Below are 17,437 nucleotides of genomic sequence, written 5' to 3' on the forward strand. Positions count from 1 at the left end.
TCTTCAGGATTCACAGATTCACCATTACAGAGCCTGGGAAAAGCACAGTTTCTGTGGGGAGAATAAATTGGGTTCCAGGCTGTTGGTGGCACCTGCTCTGGTGAGAGTGTGCATGTGCAGGCTTGCACACGTATGGACCAGGAGTGTGTAGTGTGTGTGTGGGGGGTGGCGGTGTGGGTGTGTGGGTGTGTGTGTGGCTGGGAAGGGCGGGGGCTCCCAGTCAGCGAGGTGGCAGGGTAGAAGGTGCTGTGTCAGCTTGATGAACTGGCTTTTGCTTTCCCTTTGTGTCCTCAAGCTGTCTCTGGGAGGGAGTTCCCCCAGCTTTGGCGGGGATGCTGATTTTGGTCATTGGCTTCTGTCCTGCATGTATGCCGCGTCCCCTTTTCTGCAGAGCACCAGGGGCCCAGGTTGTCTTAGGAAGGAGCAGGATGAGGGGAGGGAAGGGGCAGGGAGGCAGGTCAGGGCTTCCATGGGATCATGTGATTCTATTGTCTGCAGGCGGCTTGTTGTTCCTGGTTAATGTGTCAGTGGGGAGCGATTCACGCTGCTGTGCAGTGGAAGGACCTGGGGAGTGTGCCGTTCACCCAGCTGCCACCTTTGTTATTACTATTATTACTATTACTCTTATTATTATTTAATCTTGAGTGTATTTTTGCATCCTCTGGCATCTCCGCAGCTCTCCCTCACTCTTGTCATTCCTCAGTCGCCTCCTCTCAGGGGGAACTTCACACCAGTATTAATACTGTCCTGCTTTTTTTGTGGTGGGCGGATGCAGGAGCCCAGATGGAGTTCGTTGGCTGGAGGGCTTTCTCTCCCTTTGCGACTGCCCAAGCCTTGCTTCATGTTTGCAAACCTGCCAGGGACGGACTGCCTTGGTTTTCCCAACATCACGGTGCACTGAAATCTGTTTCCTTTTGCAGCCTAGGGAACCCAAGGAGCAGCTGCTTTGTCTCCACTTATCTCCAGGCAGAGCCCAGAGTCATGGCCAGGGCCACTGCCGTCCTGAGCTTATCGGGCTCTGGAGACCTCCTTCCGGAGACCTTTGGTCTCCTCCTTCCCGAGGCCCCTGAGAAGCCATGTGCTGTCCAGGGCCTGGAGGGGCCTTTCAGCCTCCAGGCAGGAGGGAGGCCAGTGGCTGGTCTGTTTGAGAGAGAGGCCTGGGGTTGATGATGGGGCCGAGAGTAGCTGTGGGGAGGAAGACTAGTTCAGAACTGGGCATTCAGTCTCTAAAAGAGAACACCTCCCAGGCCTTGGGTTTCCAAATCCTGGCAACGAGGATGAAGGTTAGTATGGTAATTTTTACCCTAAATTTTGAGAGCTGGATTGGAGAACATGGAATTTAAGCTCCTCTTTTCTGCCCAGGATATCCAAAAGTCCCAGCAAATCCTAGGACATTATATTTTAACTCTAGGGATATATATATATATATAAAAATTATAATAGCTCTTACTCAAAGACGAAGGAGAGTATCACATAGTCCATTTTACCTCTGAGGAAACTGAAGATCCACAGAACGGAAAATGGGGAAAGACTCTTCCCCAAATAAGTCTATAAACAGGTCTCAGGCTTTTGATTGGATGGGTACTTTGAGCTCTTGGAAAGAAAGGTTATGTATGGTAGCAACTTTCCAATTATAATCATGAGAACCGTGTAAATTCTTCTGTCCACAAAGAGTTTGCCTGCCCTCTTCAATATTCAGCAATTATTTATAGTGACACGTGTGAAATTGGAAGAATGCGGGTACACCAGGGGCATCAGTGGGGCTGAGAGACAGAACCTAGGGATTGAGCAGGTTTGAGGACTCTGGCGAACACCTGAGTTATTGGGTATCCATGAGCAAGTGTTTGGAATGATTTTGTAGCTGTAAAAAAGCCCCAATAGAGAGGATCTCTTGTAGGGATAGATAAATGAACAACAATGATAATGAGTGTGTGTGAGAAGGACGTGCTTTAGCATCTGGAATGCCAGTTAAAAGTTAATTGCTCCTGGTGATTTGTCCCAGTTTCACCATGAATTTTTTGCAATTTAGTGCAAAGATTAAATGGATATCCCATAAGTAAAATCACTAACATGGTCAACCTATCTCACTGGGAGGTAGATAAGAGACTTTTTGTAATTCTTATTGAGCACAAAAATGAGAAGAGCCCAGTATTTTTGTAATTCATTTGTGACCTCAGGAACAACTGAAAGAGGCTCATGCAGATTAAGTAAGTTGAGCAAGGTTACACAGCTAGTAAGCAGTAGAAAAGGTCTCCAAACTCTGTTGGGATCCAAATCCCATGCTCTTAGCCATCTGTCTTCCCTGGATTGAGAAATATCAATCGTAGGACAAACATCCACAGGATGTGGGAGTATATGAGGTTAGTTGGGCATGGGCTGTGAGGTGAACAAGCTTTTTGTCTTCAGTGTATACTGACAGAGATTCTTCCTGGTTGTGGTGATGGTGGAAGTGATCCTTTCACATATTCCGAGCGGCTAAGAGTCTGGTATATTAGGTACCGAAATGGTGAAGCCACACAAACAATATACCAAAGTTTTCTTTCTGGAACTTTCTATAAGCAATAGGCTGGGAATCTGAACATCAGTGTGTGGAAATCAATGCATTCTGGTAGTGGAAAGAGCCTGAAAATGGGAATTGGGAAACAAGGGTTCTACCCTGGCACTACCACAACTTTCTCAGTAATATTTAGCAGATTGCTTCCCCTCTCTGGACCTGTTTCCCACTCTGTCCAATGTCAGTGTTGGACTAAATTATTTCTTTAAGGTCTTTCCGGTTCTTACATTTTATGATTCAGTACATCAAAACTAGTATGATTGTGTTGACTGTAATCCTCTCCAAGTCTTGATATTATTGCTGCTCATAGGCATCATTCAATTATTAATAACTATAATCAATAATAGTTATTTGGTGTCTCTAATGTAATAAATATCTACATATCCTCAAGTAATTTTCTGTGAATATTTGAATTATCAAAGAGTTGCAGATAGCAAGATAGGGGTTGTTTTGACTGCAGTTTGCTGTTTCCTTCTGGGCAAGTGGAATATATTTTCTAAATTTGACTCTTTACATGTGCTGGACCACATATAGAATGTCAGAAGAGGTTTAGTTGAAAATAATGAGGTGAAAATTACCTTGTGGAAGACTCATTTAAAATGCTTAGATTTGAGCAATGGGTGCACAGGCATACGTAACTTAGATTTTCACAAAGCGACCTTTGAGATTCTGGTTCAGTCTTCCATGGGATCACACCTCTGTCTGTCAGGCACACAGAAGGTCAGGCCTGGAAAGGACTGTAGAGATCCTGAGGTCTAACCTTTCCTGTCCTTACTTTTGCAGGTGTCCTGGGGGGCACTGGAAGCCTCCTCATCTCACTTGCTTGTGCCCTTCTCCCCCGGTGCCTTCAGAGAGAGATTAACCTGAACATGCCCTCCATGTTTTACAGGCCAACGCAGGACATCTCATTGCCGTTGTCAGCCAGGAACTCTCAGCCTCACAGCCCTACTTCTTCTCTCACGTCTGGGGGTTCCTTGACCTTGCTGCAGACTCCACCATCCACTAGATTGTCACCTGCCCAACACGCCTTGGTCCCTAACCAAGGAGACCACTCAGCTCACCTGCCTAGGGCACAGCAGCATTTCCTTCCTAACCAGGCTCATCAAGGAGATCATTACCGTCTCACCCAGCCTGGCCTGAGTCAGCAGCAGCAGCAGCAGCAACAGCAACACCACCACCACCATCACCAACAGCAGCAGCAGCAACAACAGCCAGGAGAAGCCTATTCAGCTATGCCTCGGGCTCAGCAGTCATCTGCTTCTTATCAGCCAATGCCAGCAGACCCTTTTGCCATTGTTTCCAGAGCCCAACAGATGGTTGAGATTCTCTCAGATGAGAACCGGAACTTGCGACAGGAGTTGGAAGGATGCTATGAGAAGGTGGCGAGACTGCAGAAGGTGAGGCCCCCGTTTTGGGATATTAGAGTCTCTCTTAAATCTTATTTGCTTAATATTGATGCAAAAGTCTCCACTTGTTGGTGCCCGCATGACTTATGGGCAGGTCTTCAGGATTCTTACATCTGAAGGTTAGATATGGCTTAAACTTGGGAAAAAGCTTTCTGCCTGTCTTTATTGGAGAAGTAACATTTTACATTTATGTGAGGAGAAAAAAAACATATTTATACAGTTTTCCCAGACACCATAGCCCTAAAGAAAACTTAATTGATTGTTTTAGAATTCCAAAAGGCACAGAAGCTTCTTCATAAGGTCAAGATGTCGATGTCTGTGTAGGTGAAGGACCTGCCAGCATAAAGACTTTTGTTCTTGATTATATTTTCCCAAATACTGAATTTGAATCTTAAGTAAAGAACCCTGGTTCCTAGAAAAATCTCATCACTGAAGTTAGATCCTGCCCTGCCTTGTTCTGGAAGGGGCTTAGAGTACTTTGCTGAGTGGGAGTTCTCATAGTAACTCTTTCTCAACACTCCTTCCTTTTCACCTTTCTTGCTTTGGTCCTTCCCTGCAGCTCAAATTCAACATCTGTTCTCTTTCTCTGGAGAGTGTGGGGGGGCAACAGGGGCTTAGCAGCACAGCTGGGTGACAGGTGATAGCCCTAGGCTGAGGAAGTAGAAAAAAGAGCGTATGTCCCCATTTCACATTCTTCCCTGGGCCCCTCCTGTCTCCTGCAGCTGGGACTTCAGCTCTTGAGAGCCCTGAGCTAGGAACCTTAGCTCTTGGCTTCCAGTTGCTGTTGGTGAATAGGGTCATACCGTTGGCAGCCTCTTTGCAGCTTTTGTCATTGTGGAGCTCATGTGGTTTGATCTTCTAACAATGTGAACTGTGTAAGGAGGTGAGGGTGAAGGTGGAGGAGGGAGAGGAGGTTGCCTGGTATTGTTCAGCAGCTCTGTCCTTAGGATACACCCAGGAGTGGAAATTTCAGGGGCCTGAATGAAGCAAGAATTTGTAAACACCATATCTGGGTTCTAAAGAGGAGAGGAGAGCTTACTATCAGTTAAGTATTTTTATGTAGCAAGAACGCCCCCCCTCAGTGTTCCTAAATCTGGGTGAGGGTTGTTGGGGCTGAGTGAGAATGATTTCTCCCTGGCTTTCCCCCCAATTTAAAATTTTCTCCCTCTTCTCATATTAAATATACCCCCTATCACATTGGTGCAATAAATTAATGATACTCACACACTAGGAACAGACTGACCCGGTTTGGCTGATTAGGTTTAACAGTTGACGTACCTCCCCAAACTCTCTCTTCAGGGTGGCCCCTCCCCCATCTTTGATGCAGTAACTGAAGGATGAACCCAGATATTCTACAGGCCCTTTTTCCAAAGGATCCATATTGATGGTTTTTTTGAGAGGGAGGGTGGGTGACAAGGAAGAGGAGCAGAATAGGATTTGTGTTGTTGTTTGTTCCCCAGTATGGGGAAAGATGCCTCAACCAAGTGTAATTGGCACAGTTTGAGTGTTGGGAGAAGTGAAGGCCACCCAATGCTGCAGTGGATTAGAGGCACAAGTAGGTTAGAAGAGGAAAAAGAAAGTGAGGAGAATAAGGTAGATATCAGCTGGTGCTGGAAAAAATAAGAAGGCCTGAGGCTCATGAGGGGAATAAGTTGACAGAATAAGAATGGAAACCCACCACCACCCTCACTCTCCCATGCCCGGACCAAGACCCAAATGAAGCCGGTGGATATGCCCTTCTGTGACTTCTTTTCCTGAAAAGTCCTGTTGACTGAGATATAACTTGCTCTTTTGGAGGGTACGGTATCTACACAGGGGGTAGGGAAAGGATTGCTAGGACATCTTGAAATAGTACTCTGAATAACTTGAGTAAAGGGATTGCCTTCCAGGTATGGCATTCTGTGGAGAACTGAAAAGCCTTGCACACTAAAGGCTGCCCAGAGCAGACCAACACCAAGCCTGCTCTTTCAAATGCAAATGTTTATTTTCTCTACCCACCACTTGAATTTCATGCAAAAGCTTTATCAGGCTCAGTCCTTGCAGATCTTGTCTCTAAATGCCATTCACCAGTTTTCACCTTCTGTGCTGCTATCTTGGTGCCATCTGCAAGGAGAAAAACACTCTCAAGTCTGCTCTTTTCTGTGGTGTAAGCCTCATTTGTTTGCAGGCAGTCCAGCCTCAGGCATAATTTGGGAGCTGGGGCAGGTGGAATCTGAGTTGTTTGGTATCCCCACCTTTCCCCCAGTCTCCCACTGGGGGCGTGATATTTTTCCCCATAAAGTACTCTGAGCTTTGTTAAGGAGGATAGTGGAAAACTGAGAAGGAATGCAGAATGGTTGCAGGAGTCAAATTTAATTTGAAAATTGTTTAATAGACCAGGGGGTTTATTTGTCTTATACAAATTATATACAAATATCTCTGTGGTTATTATATGTGCAATGAAGCTATACTGCTTACAGAAAGACTCTGGAGTCTAATTTCTTGTTTTCTTCCTGATTTGGGCTGATTCAGGGGAAGACCTTTTCTCTTTGAGGTGGCTTTTTTTTCTCTATTTTACAAGATTTGCAGGGGTGTCATAAAATACAACTCTGATCATGAATTTCTGTTCAAAAATCTGTACTGGTTTCCCACTGACTACGGGATAAAGTCCAAATACCTGGCATTAAAGCCCTTTTATGATCTGATTCCAGTCTGTCTTTGCAGCCCGATTTCACCAGCTTCTCTCTGTGTACTCCACAGTGTCCAGCCAAACAAGACTACTGGTCATTGTGGGAATGCATTTGCTCACTTAGAATAGAATACCCTTCCCCTCACCTCTGCTCATTGAAATCTGACCCAGCTTTCAGAATCTGACTCTAAATGTCACCTCCTCCCTGAAATTGCTCGCCTCTCCCCTCACCCCCAATCAGGAATAACCTCTTCCTCCCCTGCACTTTATAGCACTACTCCTACTTTTCTTAATAATGTATCTTTCCCTATATTCTTTTACTTGATTAGATTGAAAGCTCCTTGGGGGCAACGAGAATGCCCTCGTTCATATTTATACAACCCAGAGTGTTTTAAAGAGTTCTTGTAAATATTTGGCCCTTGGTAAATGTTTGTTAAGTTGAAATGAACTACTGCAATAAGGCTGAAGTTTAGAATTTTTAGGGTTCGCCTTTGCCACTGACTTCTTCTCAGAAAAGGCGATTTAACACTTCTCTTTGTTAAAATGGGGAGAGATATCCTTGTGAAGGCAGATATCAGGGTGAATTGAAATAAACGTGTGAAATCCCTTTGGATGCTCTGGAATAACATATATATATATATATATATACTGTATACATTATTATTAACATTTTCAAAATTAAGAAAATTCTTACTCAGAAATGAAAATCGTTTATAACTATACTTAAGAAATTTATTCTCTCCTACCACCTTCTTTGAAGGCAGAAAGTGTATTTGTTTTTAACCTTAGGAAATCTCATGACCCTGTGTGTTAATTACTGAACTTAAGATTGAACTTAGAAATACTTCTGGGAAATTTTTCTCATCTGACTGTGTTATGCTTGCCTCCTGGCCATCCGTAAAGCCCTGGGAGAAGCTGTCATTAAGGATTTGCATATATGTTTTCAGACCATTTTCCCATTCAACTTTCTACCATCATTACTGTCTTTCTTTTTTTTTTTTTGTTGGTCCAGGTGGAGACAGAAATCCAACGTGTCTCAGAGGCATATGAGAACCTTGTGAAGTCATCCTCCAAAAGAGAGGCCCTGGAGAAAGCCATGAGAAACAAGCTCGAGGGCGAAATTCGGAGGATGCATGACTTCAACAGGGATCTGAGAGGTGAGTGAATCACCTCTGAAGCATCAGCCAAGATGGTGAATGGAAAGGCTAAGAAGTATACATTGAGGCTCTTAGGGCTTGTCCAACCCGCTAGTATGGTCAGTAAATTGCAGGGCATAGATCAGGCTAAGTTTTTGTGACTGCACTAGTACTTGGTCCCAAGCTTGCTTAATCAAAGTGGGATGAGCTGATGTGTTAATCAGACAGTATCCCTCCTGGGACTCCTGGATTCACCTGGCCTGCCCCCACAATCCGTGCTGCCTCTCTTCCTTTATAGGTTTTGCAGAGGCCTGTCTTTTGGCAGTGTAAGCTTGAAATGGTGATATCCTCCATTGTTTCTAGGACTTTCTCCTTGTATTTTTACCTTAACATAATAATATTGAAGATGGTAAGAAATGACCACCTTTAGCACCTTCAAAACTGATAACCTTGGGGGTATTTTCTATTTTTGGGTTTAGGTTATCTTATCTATAAAATGAGGGAACTGAACTAGATGCTGCCCAAGGTCCCCTTCCAGATTTGGCATTACATGATTTTGAAGACTTCATAATAATTTTGATGCTCTTTTTCCTGGTGAATGAAAGATATCATATATTTAGGGATAGATTCTTCCATTGAAATTAAGAATTCTGCAGTTAGGTTTTGTCAGTGAGCAGTGAAAGTGTTAAGTACTCACCTCCTCCTGCCATGGTCTAGTATTGTTTTAGGTTCCACACTTGCAAACCTATGTCTGTGTCACCCATTCCTGTGTAACAAGAAGAAGCAGGCTTGTTTTGCCCAAGATCAGTATTTAGAGGGCACTTCATGCGCTTGGAAGTTTGTATATGAGGCCTTGTTGATTGTCTCCAAATTTCACAGAGCGTCTAGAGACTGCCAACAAGCAGCTTGCAGAGAAGGAATATGAGGGGTCAGAGGATACCAGAAAAACCATCTCTCAGCTCTTTGCAAAAAGTAAGTCTGAAAGCTTCAGCAGCAGGTATTAATGTATGGATGGGAGTGAGGTGTGTGAAAAGGTTACATAGTTCTATTTAGCCTTCCAGAACAGCTAGAGGCATCTAGGGATTCTTTTCTGTTCAAGCATGAAGTTGGGAGATTTTGTTCTTTTCCTTCTAGGCCAAGAAGGCTGCTTGCCACAACATCTAGTCTAGTCACATCAACATGGCTCCTTCTGTATCAAATCAGAGAAGCCCCTTGAAATCCCTGCTTTCATCATGGCTAGCTGAAAAGGACCTTAGTGGGGTCCTTTATGGAGCATGGGGTCCCTTAATGTTGAAGGGATTTATTATTGAAGGCACAGGTGCTGGCCCTGTTAGAGATGGGATTAACATGCAGGACTGATGATGAGTGTTTGGAATACCTAACCTGCACCTGGGTCTCGCATAGTTAAACACCCTGTATTCTATCATATCATTACATGTTGGCAGACTGCAAGGGTAGCTAGAGGGGGACCACTGCTATGGCCTGAATTAGTGACTCTGGTTGTGGAGTTGGTTGGTGTGGCGGAGGCTAGAGCTATGTCTTCCTCATAATAGTGTTTCCTTTGTCTGGAAATACTCCTAGGACCATGACAATGAATTAATCCTCTTCTTTATCGGTCCCTAATGGACTCCACCCAGCTAGACAATATCCTATTCTTTCCAGTTGCCACAGTTAAACCAGCAACAAAGACTACACAGTGGATTGAGTCCATAGGGAGAATGAGTTCAGGGGAAACAGATGAACTAGCCTCACTTCTACAGATGCCCGTTGTTGGTGTCTGCTACCCCCAGCCTCCCTCAGTGCGGCTCCCAGCTGGAGTAGTGCTTGGTGGGAACTTGTCAGGCCCCATCTTTGCTGGGACTCCACATGACCCTTTCAAGTCATTCCATGCAGCTTCCAGTCAGCTTTTACAAGTTTATTTGATCTTCAGTTACAATATCCTCCTCCCTTCCTGGGTTGCTCTGTTGTGCTCTGGCTTCAGGACTGGGGCTTTTTTCTTCCTTGTTTCACTGAGCCTCCTGTTCCTTTGTCAGTATGTCTTAGAGGAAGGAATGTAGTTTTTCTGGTGTCATCAGTGCCTAGTGTAAATTGTTGTGAAGTTGCTTTTGTGGTGTCATGGTTACCCAGGAAGCTAGTTCACTGGTGGGGAGAGTGGACACCTCCCAGGACAAAACAGAACTAAACTAAAAATGTATTGATTCTTGCCCTGGATCTGCTAGTTCACACTTCTCCTGTGTGGAGATGGTATTTCAGGTGTCCTAGAAGCTCTGCCACTGGTTTATGAAATGTGGTAATTTAGTAGATAAAACTGTGTTAATAGTGGGGTGAAAGACTGTCAAATGGTTCTAGAAGATAAAAGTGAACTCCACCTAGTAGGCAGGGAAGAGGGCATGACTTGTGGCTTCTTAATTTCTTTTGCCTTTGCACATCGACAGGGTGCTGCATGGTTAGAACTATGGCAGGAGCCAAGAAAGCCCTCTTGAAAAGCCTCCCTTGGGAATGTGCTTCAGCTACTCTAGAGAGGCCAAACCAATTCAACCCTAGAAGAAGCCAGTCTAGTCTAGTAGAAAGAGTTTGGAACAACCTGGGCTTAAGTGTGGGCTCCACAATTCCCAGTGTGGGACCTTGTGCAAGTTACTCAAGCCCTCTGAGTCTCTGTTTTCTCAAAATGGAGAAGAGAATAATACCTTCCTTGTGTGGTTGTTCTGAGGATTAAGTTAGTACAATACTTGGTATGCAATAAGTATTCAGCAAATGTTCATTTCTTTGAGATACATCTGAATAGATACATAAAGTCAGAGTGGGAAGGAAGGCGAGGCTGCCCTATTAAAGTTTCTCCTACAAATTTAAGTATCAAAGTCTTGGGAGGAAGGACCCTCTACCTCCAAATGAAAAATCAAATCTGCTCATTTGAGTTTCTGGTGTGAGTTTTGTCCTAGTTAAAAGAAGAGGGACCCAGAAAGGCATGGGGTATAATTACACGTGTCTGGTCATCTTTAGGTACAATGCAATCCTGAATTGATCTCAGTCAGAAAATAATGTGAGTGAGTAAAAGGTGGGATTTGAGGTTTTATACATTTTATGAAATAACATTTTTAGATTGATTTAACATACTGTCATGAGGAAACAATGTAGAAAATTTCGGGGGGCTCAATTGTTCTTTTGCCAGTACAAGACCGTTTAAAGAAATAAAATGGAGGAGACAAGCTTACTTGTTCTGACATGTGTGTTTGTGTATTCTCCTTTATGTAATACTTTCCATGACAATTTTTACATTTACTTTCTTATTGCTTTTGCAGAACAACCATTGTTAAGTGGCTTTTCTGAATGTACACAGTAAATTATTGGTAGAGCCAGTGATAGAGTCCAGATCTTGGGCATCCTGGTTCTTTTAGCTGTGTGTTAGAACACTAGAATGTCTGATAATGAGCATGACTGTCAGTTTTGCTCAGGTAAGGTTTTGAGCCAGTTTCAGAATGGCAGTATTGATATTTCATGTTCTGATAGATAAGGAAAGCCAGCGGGAGAAGGAGAAGCTAGAAGCAGAGCTGGCTACTGCCCGTTCTACCAATGAGGACCAAAGGCGACACATTGAAATCCGAGACCAGGCCCTGAGCAATGCCCAGGCCAAGGTGGTAAAGCTGGAAGAAGAGGTATGTATGGTTTCCTCAGCTAGCATATGAGCCTGAGAGTGGAACAGCTGAGAAATCAAGGGCACTGGGAGGATCCCCATTTTGGTGAACTGGCAGCTACACAATCCTCCAACGGTAAGAAGGTACCATCTGCTACTTCTAGTTATAGCTATGCTGATGTGAATGGACTTTGATTTCTTTTCTCTTCTCTGCAAGTTCCTTCCTTTTACTCCAGAGTAGAAAATCACCAAGGTCAAGGAGCAATTTCCCTTTGATCATTCATATAATAAGCTAACCCCTCCTCCCAAGTTCTTATATGAAACTAGCCCTGCCTTAAGCCTGTGACAGATATATATATTTTTTAATTCCTGCCCCTACAGGGCTTTAAAGCTTTATTTGTAAGACCTAGAAAATGATTCCAGATATTTTAAGTACTCCAAAGATCTTGAAATCAGAATGGTCCTTGTCTCCCCATGCTCAGTAGGAAGTTGTCCCTTTTCAGGTAAAAAGTGAATCTTGAAGGCTATGCCTTTTGTTGTTGGGTTTATTTTGCAGATTGGTTTTGGAATAAAAGCAATCTTAGAGGATCTGGGAAAGGATGGGACCTAGGGACAATTTTACAGTTTATGGCAGGCCAAGAGCTGTGCCTTGGCTCTCACTGGCTAGGTTCTGGAATGTAGGCATGTGGTGGGGTGAAGTTGTCAGTTATTTGTGTGCAAGAATGGAGCCTTCCCTTGACAAATGCAAGGGCCCCCAAACTACTAAGCATGTGATTAATATGTATCTGATTTGTCTTGATGTAGATGTTACTCAATTGCAACACTAAACTGTGCATGTGAAATAGAGGGAACTTTGGCGCTGGCTTGTCATTAATTAATCTTGGATGTCAGTTGTCATTGTACAGTAGTCCCCCCCCCCTTATCCACAAGGGATACATTCCAAGACTCCAAGTGGATGCCTGAAACCGTGGATAATACCAAGCCCTATGTATACTATGTTTTTTCCTATACATAGATACCTATGATAAAGTTTAATTTATAAATTAGGCATAGTAAGAGATTAACAACAATAATAAAATAGAAAAATTATAACAATTCACAATTTCATGGGTAGAAGATTCATTCTTACTGTAGATCTTAGCAACCTCAACATACAATTTTTTCTCTCCTTATTAATTCAAGAACTTTCACTTTTCACTTAAAGTAAGCGCTTTAAGGCTTCTCTTTAGCATATCCAAATCGCCAGCATCACTACTCTTGGGCCATTATTAAGTAAAATAAGGGTTATATGAACACAAGCACTGAGATACCATGACAGTTGATCTGACAACCAAGAAGGCTACTAAGTGACTAATGGGCAGGTAGCATATTCAATGTGGATCCGCTGGACAAAGAGATGATTCACATCCCAGGCAAGATGGAGCGGGATGGTGGGCGATTTCATCACACTACTCAGAACGGCATGCAATTTAAAACTTATGAATTGTTTATTTCTGGAATTTTCCATTTAATATTTTCGGACAGTAGTTGACTGCGGATAACTGAAACCACAGAAAGTGAAACTGTGGGTAAGGGGAGACTACTGTATTGGAGTAGTACTAACTCTTAGATGTTTTGCACTTTAGGAACTGAATGTGTTCCAGCAAAAATTGATGCTAAAGTGTAACTTGGTAAAGAAAATTTCACATCTCACTGCCTTCTCTATTCTAAAATTTGATTTGTTTTAAGAGAAAAAATAGCTTCCATTATAACAAGTTGAAAGCTTTATAAACTTGAGACAAAAAAAGTGTTTAGTGACCAAGCCCTCAGCATGGTGGCTATTATGTGCTAGGTATCTTTCCTACCTTCATTCATTGCCTGCTTCCTCTCCCTCAGTAAGAATGGTTACAATTTCTAGACATCTCCTGACTTACAGATGTCCTTTGCTTTCTTTTTTGGGAATTAAAATGCTTGTTGGAGCTGGGTTGTGGTTTCATACTTTTGCAGTAGGTAATGCCATCTAACCTATGGTGTCTTTTAACCTGAACTGCTTAATTGTTAAAGTTTAGGTTGTGTAAAGTTAGATGAATGTCCTGCATCATCAGTTGCCTACATCAGAAATACTGCTAAGCTGCTTTATTGAAAATGAGGAATACTTGTGTATGCCTGGTGTCCAGGTCTAAGGAGCGTAGCATGCCCTTTGGCCTTTTGCTATACCCCGTATATTCCTTTCCTTCCCTTTTTAGTGAGTAAATCACAGAATAAATTACAGGATGAGGATAAGACTGTAGTTTTTTAGAGAAGGGAAAACTGAGAGACCCACTGAGAAGAGGTAGCTTGCTGGTGGTCACATGGCAAGTCTTGGATAGAGCCAGGAATAAAACTGGAATCTCATGACTCTTCATTCCATAGACCCTGCTGCCTGTCTCTCTGTCTGAATCATCCTTTGGTTCCACTCCCAAAAAGAAAACGTGGGCGCTTGTTCAGATTTAGTAACCTCTGCATCTTTTAATTTTTAAAAAATTGCTTTACCCGTTGGGCCCCTCTTTTTCAACAGGCTATGAGAAGCTTGTCCAGACTGCTTTGAGATTGGGGTGTATATACAGCCCTGCTGCCTCTCCAGGAAGGGTGCCCATCCAGTTGGAGATAAATGGGGACAAAGACTGCAACCATCTTGGTTTGCAGTGTCTGAGGGCTCAGTGGTAACTGTTTGTTAATCATGAAAATAATATACATGTGCAGAGAGGATGTTAATCTGTAGTTCCCCCTGGGCAGCCCTCACTGAAACAGTTGCCTGAAATATATTTCTGGCTTCAGACTTCTGAGGCTTTTCCTGGCATTTGTTCCAGAGATTTTTAGTCATTTTCCAGGGCCATGCCCCAAAATACATAGATTTACAATTTAAAGAAATTCTAAATATTGGGCTAGGATTGAATGATGGCATCTAGTGGCAAGATATCTCAAATGAGCTCATCAATTATTGTTAATCTTTTAGTCCTCATTCAACTTGTACTTTTGCATGGAGTCTAGTTGTTGGGAAATTCTGAGTTGCTGTTGCTAAAGGAGGTGGAACATTTGACGGGAAGAGCAGGCTGGGAGCCCTCTACCCGGTGGAATCACAGAGGCAGAGGCCATGCAATATCTTCCAGACTCTCAAGCCAGGTCACTTCTAGCACATGTTGAGGCCTGAACGCACACCTCAGGGAAAATCCACTGATTCTTATTTGCCTTTTTGTTTTAGCAGCCTGTCAGAGCTGGGTTTGCTCCTGGGTGGTGTTTGTCTTATCTCCTCTACAATATGTAAAGGAAAACATTCCTTTCCCTTATCCTCAAATACAGGAATTGATAATTGAAGTTTTGCTTTTCTGCTGTGACTCAACCCTTGTTAGTCCTCATTCTTTCTGGGGTAAAAATTTTAATATGGAACACTAGGGAGGTATTTAAGATGAACAGGTAGCTGTGAAACTAAAATAGTAAGGAGTCTTCATTGTGATTCCTTCACAAAATTAGTGAACATTTCTAAATCAAGAAGGGTATTCATGAGTAGAAACTGTATCCCTCTCTCTGTTGGAGACAGCTTAGGTAAGGTCATGTTTGAAGGTAGAGGGATATCTTAGATGACCTGCTTATGTCTCATATGAATAGATAATTTAGTTATGGCTTACAAATGGCACCGTGAGTTTTCCTTAGAAGTTCTTCCAGGGAAAACCTCTCTAGTCTACTTAGCAAATGAGAATTAGGGAAACTTTCCCAAATTAAGCCTTTTGTCTAGGGAGTATTTTCTTAACCTATTAAGTGCAAGGTCATTCAGGTAACTATTTTTCATTGCATCAAGATGGTCAGGTTGATACATATATTGAATCATGATGTTGTACACCTGAAATTAGTATATTGTTATATGTCAATTATATCTCAATAAAAAAAAGATGGTCAGGGAAAGATTATGATTACTTGAATGGTCTGAGGACCCTTGCATGCATTTATGTGTTTCTCTACAAAGTCCTCATTTAGATGCTTTTCCTGAAATCCATTCTATCTTTCTAATCCCGTTAAGTCTCTTGCCTATCATACTCTACATTCACTCTGCTCTAGGCTCTACATAGAAATGGTACCTCAGGCTTACTCCTGCAATCACAACTTCCTTCCTCTTCCAAGTTCTGCATAGATTCTCTCACGAACCCTGCTCTTCTGACATTGAGGGAGGTATCTTGCTGGGAAGAAGATAGCACTCTAACTAAAGAGCAGAACTGTGTTTTTGGTGAGTCACTATGATCCAGGTCTTGCCACCAATCTATAGCTGGCAGCCAGCTGAGGTAAATGGTGCCTTTCCATCCTTGCCCTTATCTTTTGGGACACGTAGGTGCTATTGAAGTGGAGCCTCATTAAACTTCAAGTCAAAAGAACTCTGTGTCCTACAGCAACCGTGGTATTCTCCCATTCAAAGAGACGTCTCCCTGCCCCCCACTAATTTGACCTCACTGGAGAGTTTCGACAGATGCCTGGCATATCCACTCACAAGACTCAAGGAGCCCATGCTCCTGGCTGGCTGCTGTCTTATGATGATCCAGAGCTGAACCACTGCTTGGATAATTGTTTCAGGGATGGTGGGAAAAAGGCCCTGGCAAGATGAAAGAGGGAAGATGCTGCGGGTGGGCTGCTTACTGAGCAGAATGCACAGGAGGGGACAGAGTGGAATGTGGGAGGTCTGACAAAAAGAGCCAGCAAGCCTTGTTCTTGGGCTTTAGGCTAGAATGACAGCCGCAGAGATTCAGGAAAAAGGAGCCCAAGTGTTAACCTTTTCTGAACTGCAATGGCTGGTGATGATTTACACATTGTAGTGATAACTCTTGGCAGCAGTGCATTTTTTCAGAGTCCTCTTGCCACTTCACTCAATTCTACAAAACTAAATTCATATTATTTCACTCCATTTCTACCATTATTCTTCATGGCTGATATTTTCTCTTATTTGTGGATCCCTTACCACTTATTTGATTTGTCTTTTTGGTTTTAGAATTGCATAATTTTCTGCTATCACACTTATTCACACGTAACCATAACTAGTGTCTTCTTTTCCCAATATTAGAGAAAGATGTCCTAAACATAGACATTTATATGTCTAATCCAAAATAATATTCAAACAATAGGATTTTGTTGGTGTAGCTAAAACTCACATAATGGTTATGTGGATGGAAGATCTGAGGGTGTGAATTATGTGTATATTTAGAGTGTTAATAGGAATTCAAGTAAGTATATATCTACCCAGGAATCTTTCAGAATGTTATTTTAATGAATTGTTGGTGACATTTCATCTAAGGATGACATTTTCCATCTTTATGGCAGTGTATTTTCTTTGAAGTAGGTGTTGCTCCATGCAATATCTTAAGAAATTATGTCCCCATCCCAAACAGAGATGGAGTGACCTCTCAGAACTTGATTTTCTGTTTTTCCTATGATTTTGGCTTTTGAAATTCCCAAATTGGAAGCCTTGCATATTTTTCTTTAGTTTCCTTAACAGAATGAACTCCATTCCCTTGGTAGCAAGTTTCTAGAGGTGGTTTTCTACTCTTCAGTTCTTTTAATATCCAACAGTGGATCACAGTCTCTTGGCAATGGACAGAGGCAGCTTGCTAATACCAGGGTAGTATTACCAAATTGCTTCAGAGGAAACTCTTACTTGGAGCCAGGGGCTCCTGGGTAAGGCTAAATCAAATCAAATGGAAGTCACCGAAGGCTCATGAAGCAACATATAACTAGCTATATGAAGGAGAGGAACAAAGAAAGTACACTTCAGTTGTGACATTTGTGATACAGTGAGTCTTTGGAGTTGGGAGCAATAGAAGAGGAGAAGAAAATCAGACATAATGAAAGATGTCCTCTGTGGCACTGTACTTAGTTTTGTATTGTTAGTTTCAATGTCCTTTAGCCAATGGACTGTGTATATATGTTGGTATTCATCCAGCTAGCAATAATAGTACACCCCCTCTACCTGTCCATCTGTATATATTTTTTATTATATATTAATACTTTAAAGTTTATGTTCACAGCAAAATTGAGGGGAAGGTA

At 42.6% G+C, this 17,437-nt stretch overlaps 1 protein-coding gene across 8 annotated transcripts in view; it reads left to right on the forward strand.

Moving 5' to 3' along the window:
* Positions 1-17,437, forward strand: part of AMOT (angiomotin) — a 223,458-nt gene that overhangs the window by 185,019 nt on the left and 21,002 nt on the right. For all 8 annotated transcript variants that reach the window (XM_087426681.1, XM_087426682.1, XM_087426685.1 and 5 more), the window contains 4 exons: positions 3,444-3,951; positions 7,641-7,785; positions 8,644-8,736; positions 11,272-11,417. In XM_087426681.1, coding sequence (XP_087282807.1) covers positions 3,444-3,951; positions 7,641-7,785; positions 8,644-8,736; positions 11,272-11,417 — 892 coding nt within the window. The remainder of the gene's footprint in view (positions 1-3,443; positions 3,952-7,640; positions 7,786-8,643; positions 8,737-11,271; positions 11,418-17,437) is intronic.

The sequence above is a fragment of the Ceratotherium simum genome, chromosome X (assembly GCF_057802395.1).
Source record: "Ceratotherium simum simum isolate JZ-2026a chromosome X, ASM5780239v1, whole genome shotgun sequence".
Taxonomy (NCBI): domain Eukaryota; kingdom Metazoa; phylum Chordata; class Mammalia; order Perissodactyla; family Rhinocerotidae; genus Ceratotherium; species Ceratotherium simum.